The 19,693-nt window shown below is 49.8% G+C and overlaps 1 protein-coding gene across 3 annotated transcripts in view; it reads left to right on the forward strand.

Moving 5' to 3' along the window:
* TSNARE1 (t-SNARE domain containing 1) overlaps nt 1-19,693 on the forward strand; it is a 511,756-nt gene that overhangs the window by 147,760 nt on the left and 344,303 nt on the right. For all 3 annotated transcript variants that reach the window (XR_013277476.1, XM_077490486.1, XM_077490487.1), the window contains one exon: nt 9,385-9,462. Coding sequence is in view for 2 of the 3 variants with exons in the window: in XM_077490486.1 (XP_077346612.1) it covers nt 9,385-9,462 (78 nt within the window). In the remaining variant the exon portion in view is untranslated. The remainder of the gene's footprint in view (nt 1-9,384; nt 9,463-19,693) is intronic.

A 19,693-nucleotide genomic window follows, 5' to 3' on the forward strand; every position in this document is an offset into this window, starting at 1 on the left:
TTTGTTACTTTAGGATCTGAACCCAGGACCTCTGCTGCATGTGGGCAGTAGCTCTTCTTGCTGAACCAACTGAGATGCTGGACAGCTTCCTGGACAATGCTCTTCCCATGAACTTCCTACTTAAACCATGCCTTTGCACTGCCAGATTATTGTGCTCTTCTCCATCCAGTATCTTGCTTCTTATGCTTCTGCTGCCCGTCCACATCTCATTATCATTTGGCTTATTCCTCGACTACGCTTCTGCTAGATACCAACCTGCAACCACTTGTTACCAACCTTTTGGCTTCTTCCTCAACTACGCTTCTGCTTGATCCCAATCTACAGCCAGTTTTTATGGAGCTTTTGCTTGTTTACTGAATACGTGTTTGCTTGCTTCCACCCTGCTATATCTGCTACTGGACCCCGGCTTGCTCACCCCCTGGTGGGGTGATCCCGAGGTCTGCAACCTGTACCAAAACGCAGTAAAACCCATCTCCACCATCATGAGCTCTGGTGAACATGGGTTAGTGCTTTAGACCCCACACCTTGGGTTAGCCCGCCTCATCTGCCAGGGGGAACATGCTTGTGTATTAGGGTTAGCCTTTTCACTGCTATAGCTACTGGCCACTGATCCTGACCCCTGATCGTGACACACTTTAAGTCAGCCCCTCTGATTGTTCCTGCCCGCCATATGCAAAGAAAGGGGGACACAGAACTTAGGCCAGCAGTTATAGCTTCTTCTAACCTCTCCGGCTTCTTTTTTTTGTAATTATAATCTTTATTCAGCTCCAAGCAGGGAGAAGCAGTCCCCAAAATACAACATACCATGACAGAGTACAAAACAATCCATAAAGCCAAAAACTCGTAGTTACACAACTGTCATACATCAATCATATCCTAGTGAGATCTGATGAGAGTGCCGTGCCAGGGTTCGAGATCATATAAACCCCATATCCCCCCCGGCACCGGCCATTCCCATGCACAGGAAGGGGGCCGCATGCCCCCCTTTTTCACATTTTCAAAAAGGTATAACCTACGGCCACATCACCCTGAATGCGCCCAATCTCGTCTGATCTCGGATGCTAAGCAGGGTTGGGCCTGGTTAGTACCTGGAAGGGAAACTTCTCCGGCTTCTACATTGGTCTACAATCATTCCCACCGCTAAATGCAATGGAAGAGATGAAGAACATGGACTGGTTCCTACAATGGCTTCTTTCATCCCTGCCCTTTACCTCAGACTGTTCATCCATCTAACCACCACGTGCAATAACTGGACCACTACCTACAACACCACCTCTCCTCCCCGTCTTTACGTCCGCCCACAGCATGCAAGGGAAGGGATAGATAACAGAAGATTTTGGTCATGTGACTGCACATAAATCAATAGAATAAAGGTATTTTTATAGGGATTTTTGTACTGATTAATGAAGGGTGTAGTGCTAGTACACCCAGGGGGGGCCATTGATTGTATTTGGCCTTTCCATCTAACGATTTATGCAACTTGTTCTGTAGGAAGCGAAGTCCGCTCTTCCTCCAGACCCAGATTTGTGCCAGTTTGGGTTTTGCACGAAGCAGCAAATAGTTATTGAAGCCTGGCATGAAATCTGCGATATGTGTTTTTCTCAACCTCGATGAATTGAGAAGCAGATGTCTGGAGCCTGGAAACTTATTCCACGCACATTTGCCGACTGTCTGTTCCGAAAATCATTTTACTCTTTAAGGTGACTAATCTGAGAAAAAAAAAACCCAAAGGTGTCTGTCTATGGCGTGCAACATCTGCTGCGCCTTTTTATTGGCACTCGATCAGTTTCTGGTCTCATGGAGGGGAACTTTGAAAAGCTGATAAGAACGGCAGAAAATCCCTTTTGAAGTACCAACTGTGTAGTTGGGCAGTCGATCGTACCTCATCCAAACTCCTGTTCAGAACATCTCCGTTCGAGGACGACCTAAATCCCCAAAATATCTCTGCGCTGACTTTTAATGAAACGCCTCTTCAAGACCTTTCTGTCGCCTTTGATTTAAAAATAATCTGATTAGACTTTCAAAGAGGAAACCAGCAACGTTCATTATCAGTGCTAAGAACTTCGGGAAGAACTTGGAGCCGAACGCCGATTTTGACTGTTTTTGTTAAAACTTTTGAAGAAGTTCTGTTGGCCTTTAACTTACAACCTTCTCAGAGCGCACTTTTCATTATAAGCATCTCACAAACACGACCAATTCGTACAAAGCATGGGATAGAAAATATGTACAAGCAGAAGGGTACCTTTGGTAAAACCACACGACAAAATGATCAGTAGATCCTGGAGTAGAGGCAGCTGAAGTTATATCCAAATCTCCTTCTTGCCGTGAAGGTTGGGTTGGCCCTGCTGTTTTCTAAACCATCATGTGTATCGTTTACAGGTCCTGGATTGATGTGTGTTCTGGCTAAATAGTGAGGGGGGGGGGTACCAACCCGAAGCTGACTCAATAGGAAGACTTTTTAAGGAAAAAAACATGGTAATAGTTGGCTACATCGTGCATTAGAAAAAAAAAGGGTCTTTGTCAACAGGCTTTTATTTGTATCAGGAGGAATTATTTTCTCCTACAAGTCTGCAGAACTAGTGGGGTAGCACTGGGGGGTAAGTTGACTGCGGGGGGGGGGATTTTGGTGATGGCACTGGGGAGTAAGTTGACTGCAGGACTGGGGGGTACCTTCACTGCAGGACTGGGGAGGGGGGGGGTAGCACTGGGGGTTAGGTTCACTGCAGGACACGGGAGGGGCAGCACTGGGGAGTTCCTGGGGGATAAGTTGACTGTAGAACTGAGGGGGGTAAGTTGACTGCGGGAGCGGGGGGTAGCAGTGGGGGGTAGGTTAATTGCAGGACATGGGGGGGTAGCACTGGGGAGTAAGTTGACTGCAGGACTGGGGGGTAGGTTGACTGCAGGACATGGGGGGTAGCACTGGGGCGTACGTTGACTGCAGGACTAGGGGGTAGAACTGGAGGGTAAGTTGACTGCAGAACTGAGGGGTGGGGGTAGCACTGGTGGTTAGGTTGACTGCATGACTGGGGGATAAGTTGACTGCAGGACTGGGGGATAAGTTGACTGCAGGACTGGGGGATAAGTTGACTGCATGACTGGGGGATAAGTTGACTGCATGACTGGGGGATAAGTTGACTGCAGGACTGGGGGATAAGTTGACTGCATGACTGGGGGATAAGTTGACTGCATGACTGGGGCATAAGTTGACTGCATGACTGGGGCATAAGTTGACTGCAGGACTGGGGGATAAGTTGACTGCAGGACTGGGGGATAAGTTGACTGCAGGACTGGGGGATAAGTTGACTGCATGACTGGGGCATAAGTTGACTGCAGGACTGGGGGATAAGTTGACTGCAGGACTGGGGGATAAGTTGACTGCAGGACTGGGGGATAAGTTGACTGCAGGACTGGGGGATAAGTTGACTGCATGACTGGGGCATAAGTTGACTGCAGGACTGGGGGATAAGTTGACTGCAGGACTGGGGGATAAGTTGACTGCATGACTGGGGCATAAGTTGACTGCAGGACTGGGGGATAAGTTGACTGCATGACTGGGGCATAAGTTGACTGCAGGACTGGGGGATAAGTTGACTGCAGGACTGGGGGATAAGTTGACTGCAGGACTGGGGGATAAGTTGACTGCAGGACTGGGGGATAAGTTGACTGCATGACTGGGGCATAAGTTGACTGCAGGACTGGGGGATAAGTTGACTGCATGACTGGGGCATAAGTTGACTGCAGGACTGGGGGATAAGTTGACTGCATGACTGGGGGATAAGTTGACTTTCAGGACGGCTTCACCCTGCCGCGCTGCGGTGTGTGCGGCACAGTGTACCCATGCTTCTTAGGAAGGTTACGCATGGTTTCCCATTGACTATTAGTTTGCTCGTTTTTGGTGCGTTTTCTTAGAACACACCAAAGATGCTGCCAAACCGCACAATTTATTAGGATTCTATGGGAAACTCTGGGTAATCCGCAAGAAAACTGTAGGTACCCTGTGCTCTCCATCTTAAACTGATGTCAGAAGCAATCTGCATCTGTCCATTGACATGAGACCTCCATTTTATCTAGTTTGGGGGTTACATCTACTTTAGAGCAGCTTTTAGACCCCCAACGGGCTGACATTTAAGTTGCACTGCATATCGAACAATTGCCAGTTGTTTCTTCTGCCTTTCATGTATTTCAGTGTTGCTGATCTCCTCTAGCAGCAGTTACACAATCTTTTCTTTGTAGCGGTTTGCTGATGGTGACAACAACAATGTTTATGCAAAGTTTTGCCCACGTGGCCCCATGTAGTCTCCACCATTCCTGCTTGGGTGACAACACAGCACAGTTTGGAGATGTTGACGGTGTTGGCATCGCACTCCGAGGCACCCCGATTTGCCAAACTCCCCGAGGCGCCCCGATTTGCCAAACTCCCCGAGGCGCCCTGATTTGCCAAACTCCCAGAGGCGCCCGATTTCCCAAAGGAAGGGGGCCGCATGCCCCCCTTTTTCACATTTTCAAAAAGGTATAACCTACGGCCACATCACCCTGAATGCGCCCAATGTCCCAAACTCCCCGAGGCGCCCCCGATGTCCCAAACTCCCCGAGGCGCCCCCGATGTCCCAAACTCCCCGAGGCGCCCCCGATGTCCCAAACTCCCCGAGGCGCCCCCGATGTCCCAAACTCCCCGAGGCGCCCCCGATGTCCCAAACTCCCCGAGGCGCCCCCGATTTCCCAAACTCCCCGAGGCGCCCCCGATTTCCCAAACTCCCCGAGGCGCCCCCGATTTCCCAAACTCCCCGAGGCGCCCCCATTTCCCAAACTTCACCCCCCCCCTCCCCCGAGGCACCCGATTAAAAATCTTCATGGCAGGATCACCAGTGAAAATTGCAGAAAACTGGAAAACATGTAATAGTTTTATTTTACACTTTTGCGATTGTGTTTACTCCTACTTAGCTCAAGAGGCGGAATTTAAGAGGCTGATATATGGAAACCCACTTAAGTGGTATAGGGATGGGAGAGGCGCAGACTGAGTGGCGCACACTGAGCGGCGCACATGGATGGGTGCACGCTGAGCGGCGCACATGGATGGGCGCACACTGAGCGGCGCACATGGATGGGCGCACACTGAGCGGCGCACATGGATGGGCGCACACTGAGCGGCGCACATGGATTGGCGCACACTGAGCGGCGCACATGGATTGGCGCACATGGATTGGCGCACATGGATTGGCGCACATGGATTGGCGCACACTGAGCGGCGCACATGGATTGGCGCACACTGAGCGGCGCACACTGAGCGGCGCACATGGATTGGCGCACACTGAGCGGCGCACATGGATTGGCGCACACTGAGCAGCGCACATGGATTGGCGCACATGGATTGGCGCACACTGAGCGGCGCACATGGATTGGCGCACACTGAGCGGCGCACATGGATTGGCGCACACTGAGCGGCGCACATGGATTGGCGCACACTGAGCGGCGCACATGGATTGGCGCACACTGAGCGGCGCACATGGATTGGCGCACACTGAGCGGCGCACATGGATTGGCGCACACTGAGCGGCGCACATGGATTGGCGCACACTGAGCGGCGCACATGGATTGGCGCACACTGAGCGGAGCACATGGATTGGCACACACTGAGCGGAGCACATGGATTGGCGCACACTGAGTGGTGCACATGGATTGGCGCACACTGAGTGGTGCACATGGAGCGGCACATCCTGAACGGCACATGGCGCACACGGAGTGGAGCACATGGAGCGGCGCACAGTCACCTCAAAAGACCCAAAACCGGGAGCTGCTGCAAAATATTGAAATGTGAGAGTTCTAATTTGAAGTCCCTCAATCTAAAGTTTGGGGTGGGTACCATAAAGGTTAAATGTTGAGACGAGATACCAGGGTCTGCCCCAAACATGCCCCTGGTAGAACTGAGGCATTTGGACCGTCTCGGTACCCGAGGAATAGGCAGAAAATTTTTTATTTAAATCAACATTTTATTCATAGAAAAACCTCATTAAAGCAATAATAAAATACACTTTTATACAATGAAAAGTTACAAGCGTGTATTGTTCACACACGAGGATTCAGAAAGTCGGTGAACCCCCCCGGAGATGGTAGGGGGCACCCATATGTGGATCTTGAGACATTTTGAGGACATTTGGGTGCCCCCTACCATCTCCGGGGGGGTTCACTGACTTTCTGAATCCTCTTGTGTGAACAATACACGCTTGTAACTTTTCATTGTATAAAAGTGTATTTTGTTATTTTTTTAATGAGGTTTTTCTATGAATAAAATGTTATTTTAAATAGAAATGTTTTGCCTAATCCTCGGATACCGAGACGGTCCAAATGCCTCCGTTCTACCGGGGGGTGGGGGGGGGACACATGTCTGGGGCGGCCCCGGGGTATCTCGCCTCGAAATGTGAGAGTTCACGTCTTCTGAAAGCAGCAGATTTATTTTTCCAATCTAAAATGTCACACAGAAATTATTTTTTTGGTGGGAAGCCAAACAATTGTTTTTTTTTTTTTTGATTTGCACAATACAGCGTGGTGATTGGTTAATGTGTGCGGATGGGCAAAAGGTTTTAATTTTATTTAATTTTTTTATGAAATTTTTTTTTTAAATAATTTATGTATAATGTATATATTAATGTATTATGAGATATTATTATATTCACTATATAAATGATAGAATTCAGGGGAGTATTGCAGAATCGGCTTTTACATATTTCTGGCTCACCCAACCAATGAGGAAAGGATAGAAGAGAATGGCGTTCATTTCCTCGGATACGCCGGGCCCCTCCCCCTTCTTCCTGAGCCGGGACGTTGTACACGGATTCCAGCACCACGGAGAGCACCAGACTGACTACAACTCCGCAGAGCGTTCCCCTTCCTACCACCCCCTGATCTATTAGTATATACCGTATCTGTGTGTGTATAGAGAGGGCGGAGATGGGGATTTGTGATGTAAACTGAATAAACTTTGTCAATGAAAAAAGTCGCGTGTAACTTTACAGTAATGGAAGAACCTCTCTACACGAGCTTCCCATAATAAAGACCATTCACATAACGTACATCAAAGTCTCATATATATATATATATATATATATATATATATATATATATATATTACCAAAAGTATTGGGACACCTGCCTTTACACACACATGAACTTTAATGGCCTCCCAGTCTTAGTCCGGAGGGTTCAATATTGAGTTGGCTCCGCCCTTTGCAGCTATAACAGCTTCACCTCCTCTGGGAAGGCCGTCCACAAGGTTTAGGAGATGTGTCTATGGGAGTGTTTGACCATTCTTCCAGAAGAGAATTCGTGAGGTCAGGCACTGATGTTGGATGAGAAGGCCTGGCTCGCAGTCTCCGCTTTAATCCCAGTTCCTCCCACTGACATCAATAATGTGGCCCAATTCCTCCCAGTGACAGCAATGACGGGGCCCAATTCCTCCCAGTGACAGCAATGACGGGGCCCAATTCCTCCCAGTGACAGCAATGACGGGGCCCAATTCCTCCCAGTGACAGCAATGACGGGGCCCAATTCCTCCCAGTGACAGCAATGACGGGGCCCATACTGGGCCCTTGTTTAGAACGTTTGGAGACCCCCCCCCCGCTATACAGGAATTGCTGCCATGAGGTGACTTTGGCTGTGAAGAAATGTGAATGGTGGGGGGGGCTGAGATTGGGTCATGCATGTGTGGGGGGTGACATTGAGTCATCCGTGTGTGTGTGGGGGATGGGATTGGGTCATCTGTGTGTGGGGGGGGGGTGGGATTGGGTCATCTGTGTGTGTGGGGGGGGGGGTGGGATTGGGTCATCCATGTGTGTGTGGGGGGGTGGGATTGGGTCATCCCTGTGTGTGTGTGTGTGGAGGGGGTGGGATTGTATCATCCGTGTGTGGGGGGGGGTGGGTGGGTGGTATTGGGTCATCCGTGTGTGTGTGTGGGGGGGGGTGGGTGGGTGGTATTGGGTCATCCATGTGTGTGTGTGGGGGGGGGGGGTGGGATTGGGTCATCCGTGTGTGTGGGGGGGTGGGTGGTATTGGGTCATCCGTGTGTGGGGGTGGGTGGGATTGGGTCATCCGTGTGTGTGTGTGTGTGTGGGGGTGGGTGGGTAGGTGGGTGGGATTGGGTCATCCGTGTGTGTGGGGGGGTGGGTGGTATTGGGTCATCCGTGTGTGGGGGTGGGTGGTATTGGGTCATCCGTGTGTGTGGGGTGGTGGGTGGTATTGAGTCATCCGTGTGTGGGGGTGGGTGGGTGGTATTGGGTCATCCGTGTGTGGGGGTGGGTGGGTGGGATTGGGTCATCCGTGTGTGGGGGTGGGTGGGTGGGATTGGGTCATCCGTGTGTGGGGGTGGGTGGGTGGGATTGGGTCATCCGTGTGTGGGGGTGGGTGGGATTGGGTCATCCGTGTGTGTGGGGGGTGGGTGGGATTGGGTCATCCGTGTGTGTGGGGGGGTGGGTGGTATTGGGTCATCTGTGTGTGGGGGTGGGTGGGATTGGGTCATCCGTGTGTGTGTGGGGGGTGGGTGGGATTGGGTCATCCGTGTGTGTGTGGGGTGGGTGGGGGGGTGGGTGGTATTGGGTCATCCATGTGTGTGTGGGGGGGGGGGGGTGGGTAGGTGGGTGAGATTGGGTCATCCGTGTGTGTGGGGGGGTGGGTGGTATTGGGTCATCCGTGTGTGTGGGGGGTGGGTGGTATTGGGTCATCCGTGTGTGTGGGGGGGTGGGTGGTATTGGGTCATCCGTGTGTGTGGGAGGGGTGGGTGGTATTGGGTCATCCGTGTGTGTGTGGGGGGTGGGTGGGATTGGGTCATCCGTGTGTGTGTGGGGTGGGTGGGGGGGTGGGTGGTATTGGGTCATCCATGTGTGTGTGGGGGGGGGGGGGTGGGTAGGTGGGTGAGATTGGGTCATCCGTGTGTGTGGGGGGGTGGGTGGTATTGGGTCATCCGTGTGTGTGGGGGGTGGGTGGTATTGGGTCATCCGTGTGTGTGGGGGGGTGGGTGGTATTGGGTCATCCGTGTGTGTGGGAGGGGTGGGTGGTATTGGGTCATCCGTGTGTGTGGGGGGGTGGGTGGTATTGGGTCATCCGTGTGTGTGGGGGGTGGGTGGGATTGGGTCATCCGTGTGTGTGGGGGGTGGGTGGTATTGGGTCATCCGTGTGTGTGGGGGGTGGGTGGGATTAGGTCATCCGTGTGTGGGAGGGGTGGGTGGGTGGGATTGGGATTGGGTCATCCATGTGAGGGGAATTACGTTGCCCTTCTTCAGGTATTTTTGTTGATCACAGTGGCGCTTTTGATTTAAATGCGTTTTTTCCCATCACAGGATGATAAAGTTGTGGAAAATTGAATGTATTTATAATTCCGTTCTCTTTCTCTCCCAGCCACCCAGGTTGACCCGAATGAGATCCAGGAGCTCTTCCAGCTCACCTCGGCCGATGTGTTCCGGATAAATGCGAATGGTGGGTATAAAACCGGCATTTTCTGTTGCTCGGCTTGTAGCTTAATTGTCGCTTTCTGTGTACTGATAACATGTTGGGTATCAATTTACTCGGCGTAACAATTATCTTTCACAATATAGAAAAAAAATTGGGCTAACTTTACTGTTGTCTTATTGTTTAATATAAAAAAAGAATTTTTATCAAAAAAAAAAAGCTTGTAAGACCGCTGTGCAAATACAGTGTGACAAAAAGAATTGCAACAACAGCCATTTTATTCTCCAGGGTGTTAGAAAAAAAATATTTATATTTGGGGATTCTAAGTAATTTTCTAGCAAAAAAAAAAACAGATTTTAACGTGTAAACAACAAGGTCCTTACATGGTTAAAAGAGCCTTTAGGGCCAGTTCACACCACATGCAGTCCAGTGCATCTCGCTCCTGCATCAAAAGCGCATTGGAATGTAGGTTATATGTTTTCCAATAGAATAGTTCACACCAGTACAGTCAGTTCCAGGAAAAAAGTAGAACATACTGCCTTTTTCCCTGCACTGGACTGTACTGGAATGCGGTAAAACGCATCAATAAATGCACCGGAATATACTGCAAGGCATCTAAGTGGGGAAAAAAAGAAGAAAAACAAAAAAAAGCATATGGACTGTATCCAGAAATACACAAAAAAAAAACGCACTGGAACGTGACGAAAACACATTAACAATGCGCATGCAGAGACTCATCCGGAAACCATTTTTGGGTGTGAACCAGCCCTCAACATCACTTTAAGCACTGTTGCCGGGCAGTTTTCTCTTGAAAAGGCCGGCTTTAGTGGCAGTACTGCTAGCCAAATGCAAAGTGGGGTGTAACTTCTACCGCTGCAGTGTGAGCAGACATCATCCTCATTACACATCACAGGAAGCACCTCCATCCTTAACAGAGGACAGAATTAGAAATAGACTTGGGAAACTTAACATTCATGTAGCACTAACCCCCCCCCCGAAGGAGCGGCTGAATATTTCTGGGCTTACCGATGACCTCCAGCTCGTAACTCGTTGTCCTTGTCTAGGGGTTCCCAGGGTTTCGTACTCATTGTCCTTGTCTAGGGGTTCCCAGGGTTTCGTACTCGTTGTCCTTGTCTAGGGGTTCCCAGGGTTTCGTACTCATTGTCCTTGTCTAGGGGTTCCCGGGGTTTCTTACTCGTTGTCCTTGTCTAGGGGTTCCCGGGGTTTCGTACTCGTTGTCCTTGTCTAGGGGTTCCCAGGGTTTCGTACTCGTTGTCCTTGTCTAGGGGTTCCCGGGGTTTCGTACTCGTTGTCCTTGTCTAGGGGTTCCCAGGGTTTCGTACTCGTTGTCCTTGTCTAGGGGTTCCCAGGGTTTCGTACTCATTGTCCTTGTCTAGGGGTTCCCAGGGTTTCATACTCGTCCTTGTCTAGGGGTTCCCAGGGTTTCGTACTCGTTGCCCTTGTCTAGGAGTTATCAGGGTTTCGTACTCGTTGCCCTTGTCTAGGGGTTCCCAGGGTTTTGTACTCGTTGTCCTTGTCTAGGGGTTCCTGGAGTTTCGTACTCATCCTTGTCTAGGGGTTCCCAGGGTTTCGTACTCGTTGCCCTTGTCTAGGGGTTCCCAGGGTTTCATACTTGTTGTCCTTGTCTAGGGGTTCCCAGGGTTTCGTACTCGTCCTTGTCTAGGGGCTTCCCAGGGTTTCGTACTCGTTGCCCTTGTCTAGGGGTTCCCAGGCTTTCGTACTCGTTGCCCTTGTCTAGGGGTTCCCAGGCTTTCGTACTCGTTGTCCTTGTCTAGGGGTTCCCAGGGTTTCGTACTCGTTGCCCTTGTCTAGGGGTTCCCAGGGTTTCATACTTGTTGTCCTTGTCTAGGGGTTCCCAGGGTTTCGTACTCGTTGTCCTTGTCTAGGGGTTCCCAGGGTTTCGTACTCATTGTCCTTGTCTAGGGGTTCCCAGGGTTTCGTACTCATTGTCCTTGTCTAGGGGTTCCCAGGGTTTCGTACTCGTTGTCCTTGTCTTGGGGGTTCCCAGGGTTTCGTACTCGTCCTTGTCTAGGGGTTCCCAGGGTTTCGTACTCGTTGTCCTTGTCTAGGGGTTCCCAGGGTTTCGTACTCATTGTCCTTGTCTAGGGGTTCCCAGGGTTTTGTACTCGTTGTCCTTGTCTAGGGGTTCCCAGGGTTTCGTACTCGTTGTCCTTGTCTAGGGGTTCCCGGGGTTTCGTACTCGTTGTCCTTGTCTAGGGGTTCCCGGGGTTTCGTACTCGTTGTGCTTGTCTAGGGGTTCTCAGGGTTTCGTACTCGTTGTCCTTGTCTAGGGGTTCCCGGGGTTTCGTACTCGTTGTCCTTGTCTAGGGGTTCCCAGGGTTTCGTACTCGTTGTCCTTGTCTAGGGGTTCCCAGGGTTTCGTACTCATTGTCCTTGTCTAGGGGTTCCCAGGGTTTCATACTCGTCCTTGTCTAGGGGTTCCCAGGGTTTCGTACTCGTTGCCCTTGTCTAGGAGTTATCAGGGTTTCGTACTCGTTGCCCTTGTCTAGGGGTTCCCAGGGTTTTGTACTCGTTGTCCTTGTCTAGGGGTTCCTGGAGTTTCGTACTCGTCCTTGTCTAGGGGTTCCCAGGGTTTCGTACTCGTTGCCCTTGTCTAGGGGTTCCCAGGGTTTCATACTTGTTGTCCTTGTCTAGGGGTTCCCGGGGTTTCGTACTCGTTGTCCTTGTCTAGGGGTTCCCAGGGTTTCGTACTCGTTGTCCTTGTCTAGGGGTTCCCAGGGTTTCGTACTCATTGTCCTTGTCTAGGGGTTCCCAGGGTTTCATACTCGTCCTTGTCTAGGGGTTCCCAGGGTTTCGTACTCGTTGCCCTTGTCTAGGAGTTATCAGGGTTTCGTACTCGTTGCCCTTGTCTAGGGGTTCCCAGGGTTTTGTACTCGTTGTCCTTGTCTAGGGGTTCCTGGAGTTTCGTACTCATCCTTGTCTAGGGGTTCCCAGGGTTTCGTACTCGTTGCCCTTGTCTAGGGGTTCCCAGGGTTTCATACTTGTTGTCCTTGTCTAGGGGTTCCCAGGGTTTCGTACTCGTCCTTGTCTAGGGGCTTCCCAGGGTTTCGTACTCGTTGCCCTTGTCTAGGGGTTCCCAGGCTTTCGTACTCGTTGCCCTTGTCTAGGGGTTCCCAGGCTTTCGTACTCGTTGTCCTTGTCTAGGGGTTCCCAGGGTTTCGTACTCGTTGCCCTTGTCTAGGGGTTCCCAGGGTTTCATACTTGTTGTCCTTGTCTAGGGGTTCCCAGGGTTTCGTACTCGTTGTCCTTGTCTAGGGGTTCCCAGGGTTTCGTACTCATTGTCCTTGTCTAGGGGTTCCCAGGGTTTCGTACTCATTGTCCTTGTCTAGGGGTTCCCAGGGTTTCGTACTCGTTGTCCTTGTCTTGGGGGTTCCCAGGGTTTCGTACTCGTCCTTGTCTAGGGGTTCCCAGGGTTTCGTACTCGTTGTCCTTGTCTAGGGGTTCCCAGGGTTTCGTACTCATTGTCCTTGTCTAGGGGTTCCCAGGGTTTTGTACTCGTTGTCCTTGTCTAGGGGTTCCCAGGGTTTCGTACTCGTTGTCCTTGTCTAGGGGTTCCCGGGGTTTCGTACTCGTTGTCCTTGTCTAGGGGTTCCCGGGGTTTCGTACTCGTTGTGCTTGTCTAGGGGTTCTCAGGGTTTCGTACTCGTTGTCCTTGTCTAGGGGTTCCCGGGGTTTCGTACTCGTTGTCCTTGTCTAGGGGTTCCCAGGGTTTCGTACTCGTTGTCCTTGTCTAGGGGTTCCCAGGGTTTCGTACTCATTGTCCTTGTCTAGGGGTTCCCAGGGTTTCATACTCGTCCTTGTCTAGGGGTTCCCAGGGTTTCGTACTCGTTGCCCTTGTCTAGGAGTTATCAGGGTTTCGTACTCGTTGCCCTTGTCTAGGGGTTCCCAGGGTTTTGTACTCGTTGTCCTTGTCTAGGGGTTCCTGGAGTTTCGTACTCGTCCTTGTCTAGGGGTTCCCAGGGTTTCGTACTCGTTGCCCTTGTCTAGGGGTTCCCAGGGTTTCATACTTGTTGTCCTTGTCTAGGGGTTCCCAGGGTTTCGTACTCGTCCTTGTCTAGGGGGTTCCCAGGGTTTCGTACTCGTTGCCCTTGTCTAGGGGTTCCCAGGCTTTCGTACTCGTTGCCCTTGTCTAGGGGTTCCCAGGCTTTCGTACTCGTTGTCCTTGTCTAGGGGTTCCCAGGGTTTCGTACTCGTTGCCCTTGTCTAGGGGTTCCCAGGGTTTCATACTTGTTGTCCTTGTCTAGGGGTTCCTGGAGTTTCGTACTCGTCCTTGTCTAGGGGTTCCCAGGGTTTCGTACTCGTTGCCCTTGTCTAGGGGTTCCCAGGGTTTCATACTTGTTGCCCTTGTCTAGGGGTTCCCAGGGTTTCGTACTCGTTGCCCTTGTCTAGGGGTTCCCAGGGTTTCATACTTGTTGCCCTTGTCTAGGGGTTCCCAGGGTTTCGTACTTGTCCTTGTCTAGGGGGTTCCCAGGGTTTCGTACTCGTTGCCCTTGTCTAGGGGTTCCCAGGCTTTCGTACTCGTTGCCCTTGTCTAGGGGTTCCCAGGCTTTCGTACTCGTTGCCCTTGTCTAGGGGTTCCCAGGCTTTCGTACTCGTTGTCCTTGTCTAGGGGTTCCCAGGGTTTCGTACTCGTTGCCCTTGTCTAGGGGTTCCCAGGGTTTCATACTTGTTGTCCTTGTCTAGGGGTTCCCAGGGTTTCGTTCTCGTCCTTGTCTAGGGGGTTCCCAGGCTTTCGTACTCGTTGTCCTTGTCTAGGGGTTCCCGGGGTTGATGGCCCAGTAACTGTAGAGACCGAAAGCTGAATTCCTTGTTAGGATTTTTATTTTGCATAAAACAGTTGAACAAACTCGGTCTCTAAGTTTTGAATAGAGGGTATCGGGGTAAAGTTTAGCTCAAGTGCTTGACTTCAAAAAGTCTCCCTCTATGTACACAATCCAGGGACTGGACTCTTTAACTGGTGGATAAATCCTTAAGTTTGGGTTTAGCAGCCAACAGGTATTTCTAGCTTTTTCAAAGTCTCTCACACAGACTTGGTTGGAAAACTTGGTTACAACTGGAAGGGTAGAAGTAGGAACTTTTCTTACTGTACCAGAATCTTTCAGCCGGTCCGGCAATACTGTAAGAATTGTGGCTTCAATCAGTGTCCATGGCTCTTACAGAGCAACCAGCCTTGCGTGTGGCTCTCCTACCGAAGAGTCCTTTCCTGGTTGTGTGTAGAGTTGCTGGGCCTCTCCAAACCCGAGACGGCATCGGAACACCTTAGAATCCTCCTTCCAGTTACTGCGCCTCAAACTAGTCAGTTCCGAGGCTCGGAAACGGGTGGATCTGCACCCCAGGGCCATTAGTGCCCCCAGGGGCTGGTCAGGAGGACCAGGACCACGGAGTCAGCAACAACTTCTGGACCGGAACCCAGAACCACGTGACTTCGGCACTTTAAGTACCCCTTCCTGGATTACGCAGCGAGAAAAACGCGCCCACTGATTGGCTCCGAGATAGAAATTGGTACCCAATGCGTCCAACCAAACTGCGTTCTAAAGCCTCCCACAGGTGTACAACCCCACTTATGACCAGGCAGAACTTCTATAAAGCCCAGCCAAAATGATGCCAAGGTACAATTTAGCACAATTAACCCCAAAGCTTACCACAGTTATGATCAAAAACTACATAGCGCGTACTCAGGAGTATCGGTGCTACACAAATCACCGGGACCAGATGGCTTGCCTCCGAGGGTACTTAGGGAACTCAGTCAAGTAATTGCCAGACCATTGTTCCTAATTTTTAATGACAGTCTATTGACTGGAATGGTAGCAGTTTATTGAAGAAAAGCCAATGTAGCACCAATATTTAAAAAGGGCCCAAAATACATCCCTGGGAATTACAGACCAGTCAGCCTAACATCAATAGTATGTAAACTCTTGGAGGGGATGATAAGGGACTATATACAAGATTTTAGTAATGAGAACGGTATCATTAGCAGTAATCAGCAGGGATTCATGAAGAATCGTTCTTGCCAAACCAATCTATTAACCTTCTATGAGGAGGTGAGTTGCCATCTAGATAAAGGAAGGCCCGTAGACGTGGTGTATCTGGATAAAGGAAGGCCCGTAGACGTGGTGTATCTAGATAAAGGAAGGCCCATAGATGTGGTGTATCTAGATAAAGGAAGGCCCATAAACGTGGTGTATCTGGATAAAGGAAGGCCGGTAGATGTGGTGTATCTAGATAAAGGAAGGCCCGTAGACGTGGTGTATCTAGATAAAGGAAGGCCCGTAGACGTGGTGTATCTAGATAAAGGAAGGCCCATAGACGTGGTGTATCTAGATAAAGGAAGGCCCGTAGATGTGTATCTAGATAAAGGAAGGCCCGTAGACGTGGTGTATCTAGATAAAGGAAGGCCCATAGATGTGGTGTATCTAGATAAAGGAAGGCCCGTAGATGTGGTGTATCTAGATAAAGGAAGGCCCGTAGACATGGTGTATCTAGATAAAGGAAGGCCTGTAGATGTGGTGTATCTAGATAAAGGAAGGCCCGTAGACGTGGTGTATCTGGATAAAGGAAGGCCCGTAGATGTGGTGTATCTAGATAAAGGAAGGCCCGTAGATGTGGTGTATCTAGATAAAGGAAGGCCCGTAGATGTGGTGTATCTAGATAAAGGAAGGCCCGTAGATGTGGTGTATCTAGATAAAGGAAGGCCCGTAGATGTGGTGTATCTAGATAAAGGAAGGCCCGTAGATGTGGTGTATCTAGATAAAGGAAGGCCCGTAGATGTGGTGTATCTAGATAAAGGAAGGCCCGTAGACGTGGTGTATCTGGATAAAGGAAGGCCCGTAGACGTGGTGTATCTAGATAAAGGAAGGCCCGTAGACATGGTGTATCTAGATAAAGGAAGGCCCGTAGATGTGGTGTATCTAGATAAAGGAAGGCCCGTAGACGTGGTGTATCTAGATAAAGGAAGGCCCGTAGACGTGGTGTATCTAGATAAAGGAAGGCCCGTAGATGTGGTGTATCTAGATAAAGGAAGGCCCGTAGATGTGGTGTATCTAGATAAAGGAAGGCCCGTAGATGTGGTGTATCTAGATAAAGGAAGGCCCGTAGACGTGGTGTATCTGGATAAAGGAAGGCCCGTAGACGTGGTGTATCTAGATAAAGGAAGGCCCGTAGATGTGGTGTATCTAGATAAAGGAAGGCCCGTAGATGTGGTGTATCTAGATAAAGGAAGGCCTGTAGACGGGGTGTATCTAGATAAAGGAAGGCCCGTAGATGTGGTGTATCTAGATAAAGAAAGGCCCGTAGACGTGGTGTATCTAGGTAAAGGAAGGCCCGTAGACGTGGTGTATCTGGATTTTGCAAACACACAGTTCCCCATAAATATTTACTGTACAAAATAAGGCCGGTTGGCATGGACCACGGGGTGAGGACATGGATTGAAAACCGGCTACAAGGGCGAGTTCAGAGGGTGGTGATAAATGGGGAGTACTCGGAATGGTCGGGGTGGGTAGTGGGTCCCCCAGGGTTCCGTGTTGGCACCAATCCTATTTGTTCATAAATGACCTGGAGGAGGGGGATGGGGGAAACAGTTCAATCTCTGTATTTGCGGACGATACTAAGCTAAGCAGGGCAATAACTTCTCCGCAGGATGTGGAAACCTTGCAAAAAGATCTGAACAAATGAATGGGGGGAGGGGCAACTACATGACAAATGAGGTTCAATGTAGAAAAATGTAAAAAAATACATTTGGGTGGCAAGAATCTGAATGCAATCTATAGACTGGGGGGAGGGGAACCTCTGGGGGGATCTAGGATGGAGAAGGACCTGGGGGTCCTAGTAGATGATGGGCTCAGCAATGCCAAGCTGCTGCTAACAAAGCAAACAGAATATTGGCATTAAAAAGGGATCAACTCCAGAGATAAAACGATAATTCTCCCCTCTACAAGACTCTGGTCCGGCCGCACCTGGAGTATACTGTCCAGTTCTGGGCCCCAGTCCTCAGGAAGGATGTACTGGAAATGGAGCGACTACAAAGAAGGACAACAAAGATAATAAAGGGTCTGGAGGATATTAGTTATGAGGAAAGGTTGTGAGCTCTGAACTTCTTCTCTCTGGAGAAGAGACGCCTGAGAGGGGATGTGATTTCATTATATAAATACCGGACTGGTGACCCCACAATATACAAATACCGGACTGGTGACCCCACAATATATAAATACCGGACTGGTGACCCCACAATATATAAATACCGGACTGGTGACCCCACAATATATAAATACCGGACTGGTGACCCCACAATATACAAATACCGGACTGGTGACCCCACAATATATAAATACCGGACTGGTGACCCCACAATATATAAATACCGGACTGGTGACCCCACAATATATAAATACCGGACTGGTGACCCCACAATATATAAATACCGGACTGGTGACACCACAATATATAAACACCGGACTGGTGACCCCACAATATATAAATACCAGACTGGTGACCCCACAATAGGGATAAAACTTTTTTTGCAGAAGGGAGTTTAAAAAGACTTGTGGCCACTCATTAAAATTAGAAGAAAAGAGGTTTATCCTTAAACTACGTAGAGGGTTCTTTACTGTAAGAGCGGCAAGGATGTGGAATTCCCTTCCACAGGCGGTGGTCTCAGCGGGGGGCATCGATAGTTTCAAGAAACTATTAGATAAGCACCGGAATGACTGCAACATACAGAGATATACAATGTAATACTGACATATAATCACACAACATAGTTGTTTTTTTTTTTTTATGTCAACTTCCGGCTGGGCAGTTGGGGGTGGTGGGCCAAACCACAGATCAACCACCCCCCAAAAAAAGGTACAAAATTGGAATGGGTGGAGGGCATAAAGCATAACTTCCCTGCTCTGCTTTAACTATTCTTGGGGTGCTCCGGTCTGCTCCCGGGATCAGGGGAGTGAAGCGATCGCTGATAATGGCTGCGGTGCCTGTGCGGTGATGTCACATGTAGGCTTGCTATAGGACATCCGCTGTCAGCTGTCCCTCCTCCTCTCCCCTGAAGCAGCTGCTGGGAGCCAATCACATGACCCGACAGGAACGCTCTGAGAATAGGCAAGTATAAGCATCACCGTCCTTTCACAGGGTAGATCAAATTCAATTTATAAGGGGGGGGGGGGGAGGAGCAGGTTTAGGCTAGCCTGGACTTCTCCTTTTAAAGCAGAACTCCGGCTTTGTGAAAAATAGCACTTATATTAATACCTCCGGAATGGCCGATTTTCATCATTTATCATTCTTTCAGAGCCGCGGCATGTCCGCAATTGGGATGATAATGAGAGATAACCAATCGTAACAATCCCCCGTCTCCCGACTTTTCTGCAGGAAGCGTTGTGCTGCTAGTTCTGCCTTCTAATGTTTATACTCTGACTATGTGATCCAAGAGACTAGAGGAGAGGTCCAGACATTCACCATGCTAAAACTGGGCGGGATCGATTGTTTACGGCTGCATTAAGTCCCGCCCAGTCATGCCCTGCTAATTCTAGATTCGCCCCACACATAGAACGCCGCCCTACTGGGGGCGGGGGATAGCATCACATGAGAAGAATGGGAAGGAGATCTCAGCAATTCTTTGGGCCCTCGTGTAGATTCACGGAAATCATGGACGGGTTCTGTGGGTGGTGAAAGGTGATGAAAAATAAGATTCCCTAACAAGGAAAACTACTCGGGCTTTTTAGGTACCACAAATTATAGAGATTTAAAAAAAAAAGAGTATTTTATTGTACAAAACATTCAAAGAGAAGAATTTAAAATCTGACTTGCCGATTGTGCCAGGAAATTGTTGGTGATCCCAGGTGGTCACAAAAGGGATCTCGCATGAGATTCTTTATCTCCAACACGTTTCACAGGACAAAAGCTGGCTTCCTCAGGGAGAAATTACAGAAGTCTCTGCTATTGGTAACATTACATATAGCTTATTCCCACGAGTTGAAATTTTGGGGGGGGGGGGGGATAAGGTTAAGGAGGGGAAGTATTTTCAGTATGAAGGCCAAGATTAAGAACATGAGGACTTGACCTCCAACCAGAGGAGCAAAGCATACAACTAACCTTCCATATTTTACCGGAAGAGTAGCTGATAGTTGGAATGGACTTTCAACAGAGGAAGGGAGTTCCTTCAACAGGAAGTGGATTCAAACATGCCTTGATGGACCGACCACCCCGTCACCTTCTGCCATCACTC

The sequence above is a fragment of the Lithobates pipiens genome, unplaced genomic scaffold (genome assembly GCF_037356315.1).
Source record: "Lithobates pipiens isolate NorthernLeopardFrog02 unplaced genomic scaffold, aLitPip1_a1.2 Scaffold_19, whole genome shotgun sequence".
Lineage (NCBI taxonomy): Eukaryota > Metazoa > Chordata > Amphibia > Anura > Ranidae > Lithobates > Lithobates pipiens.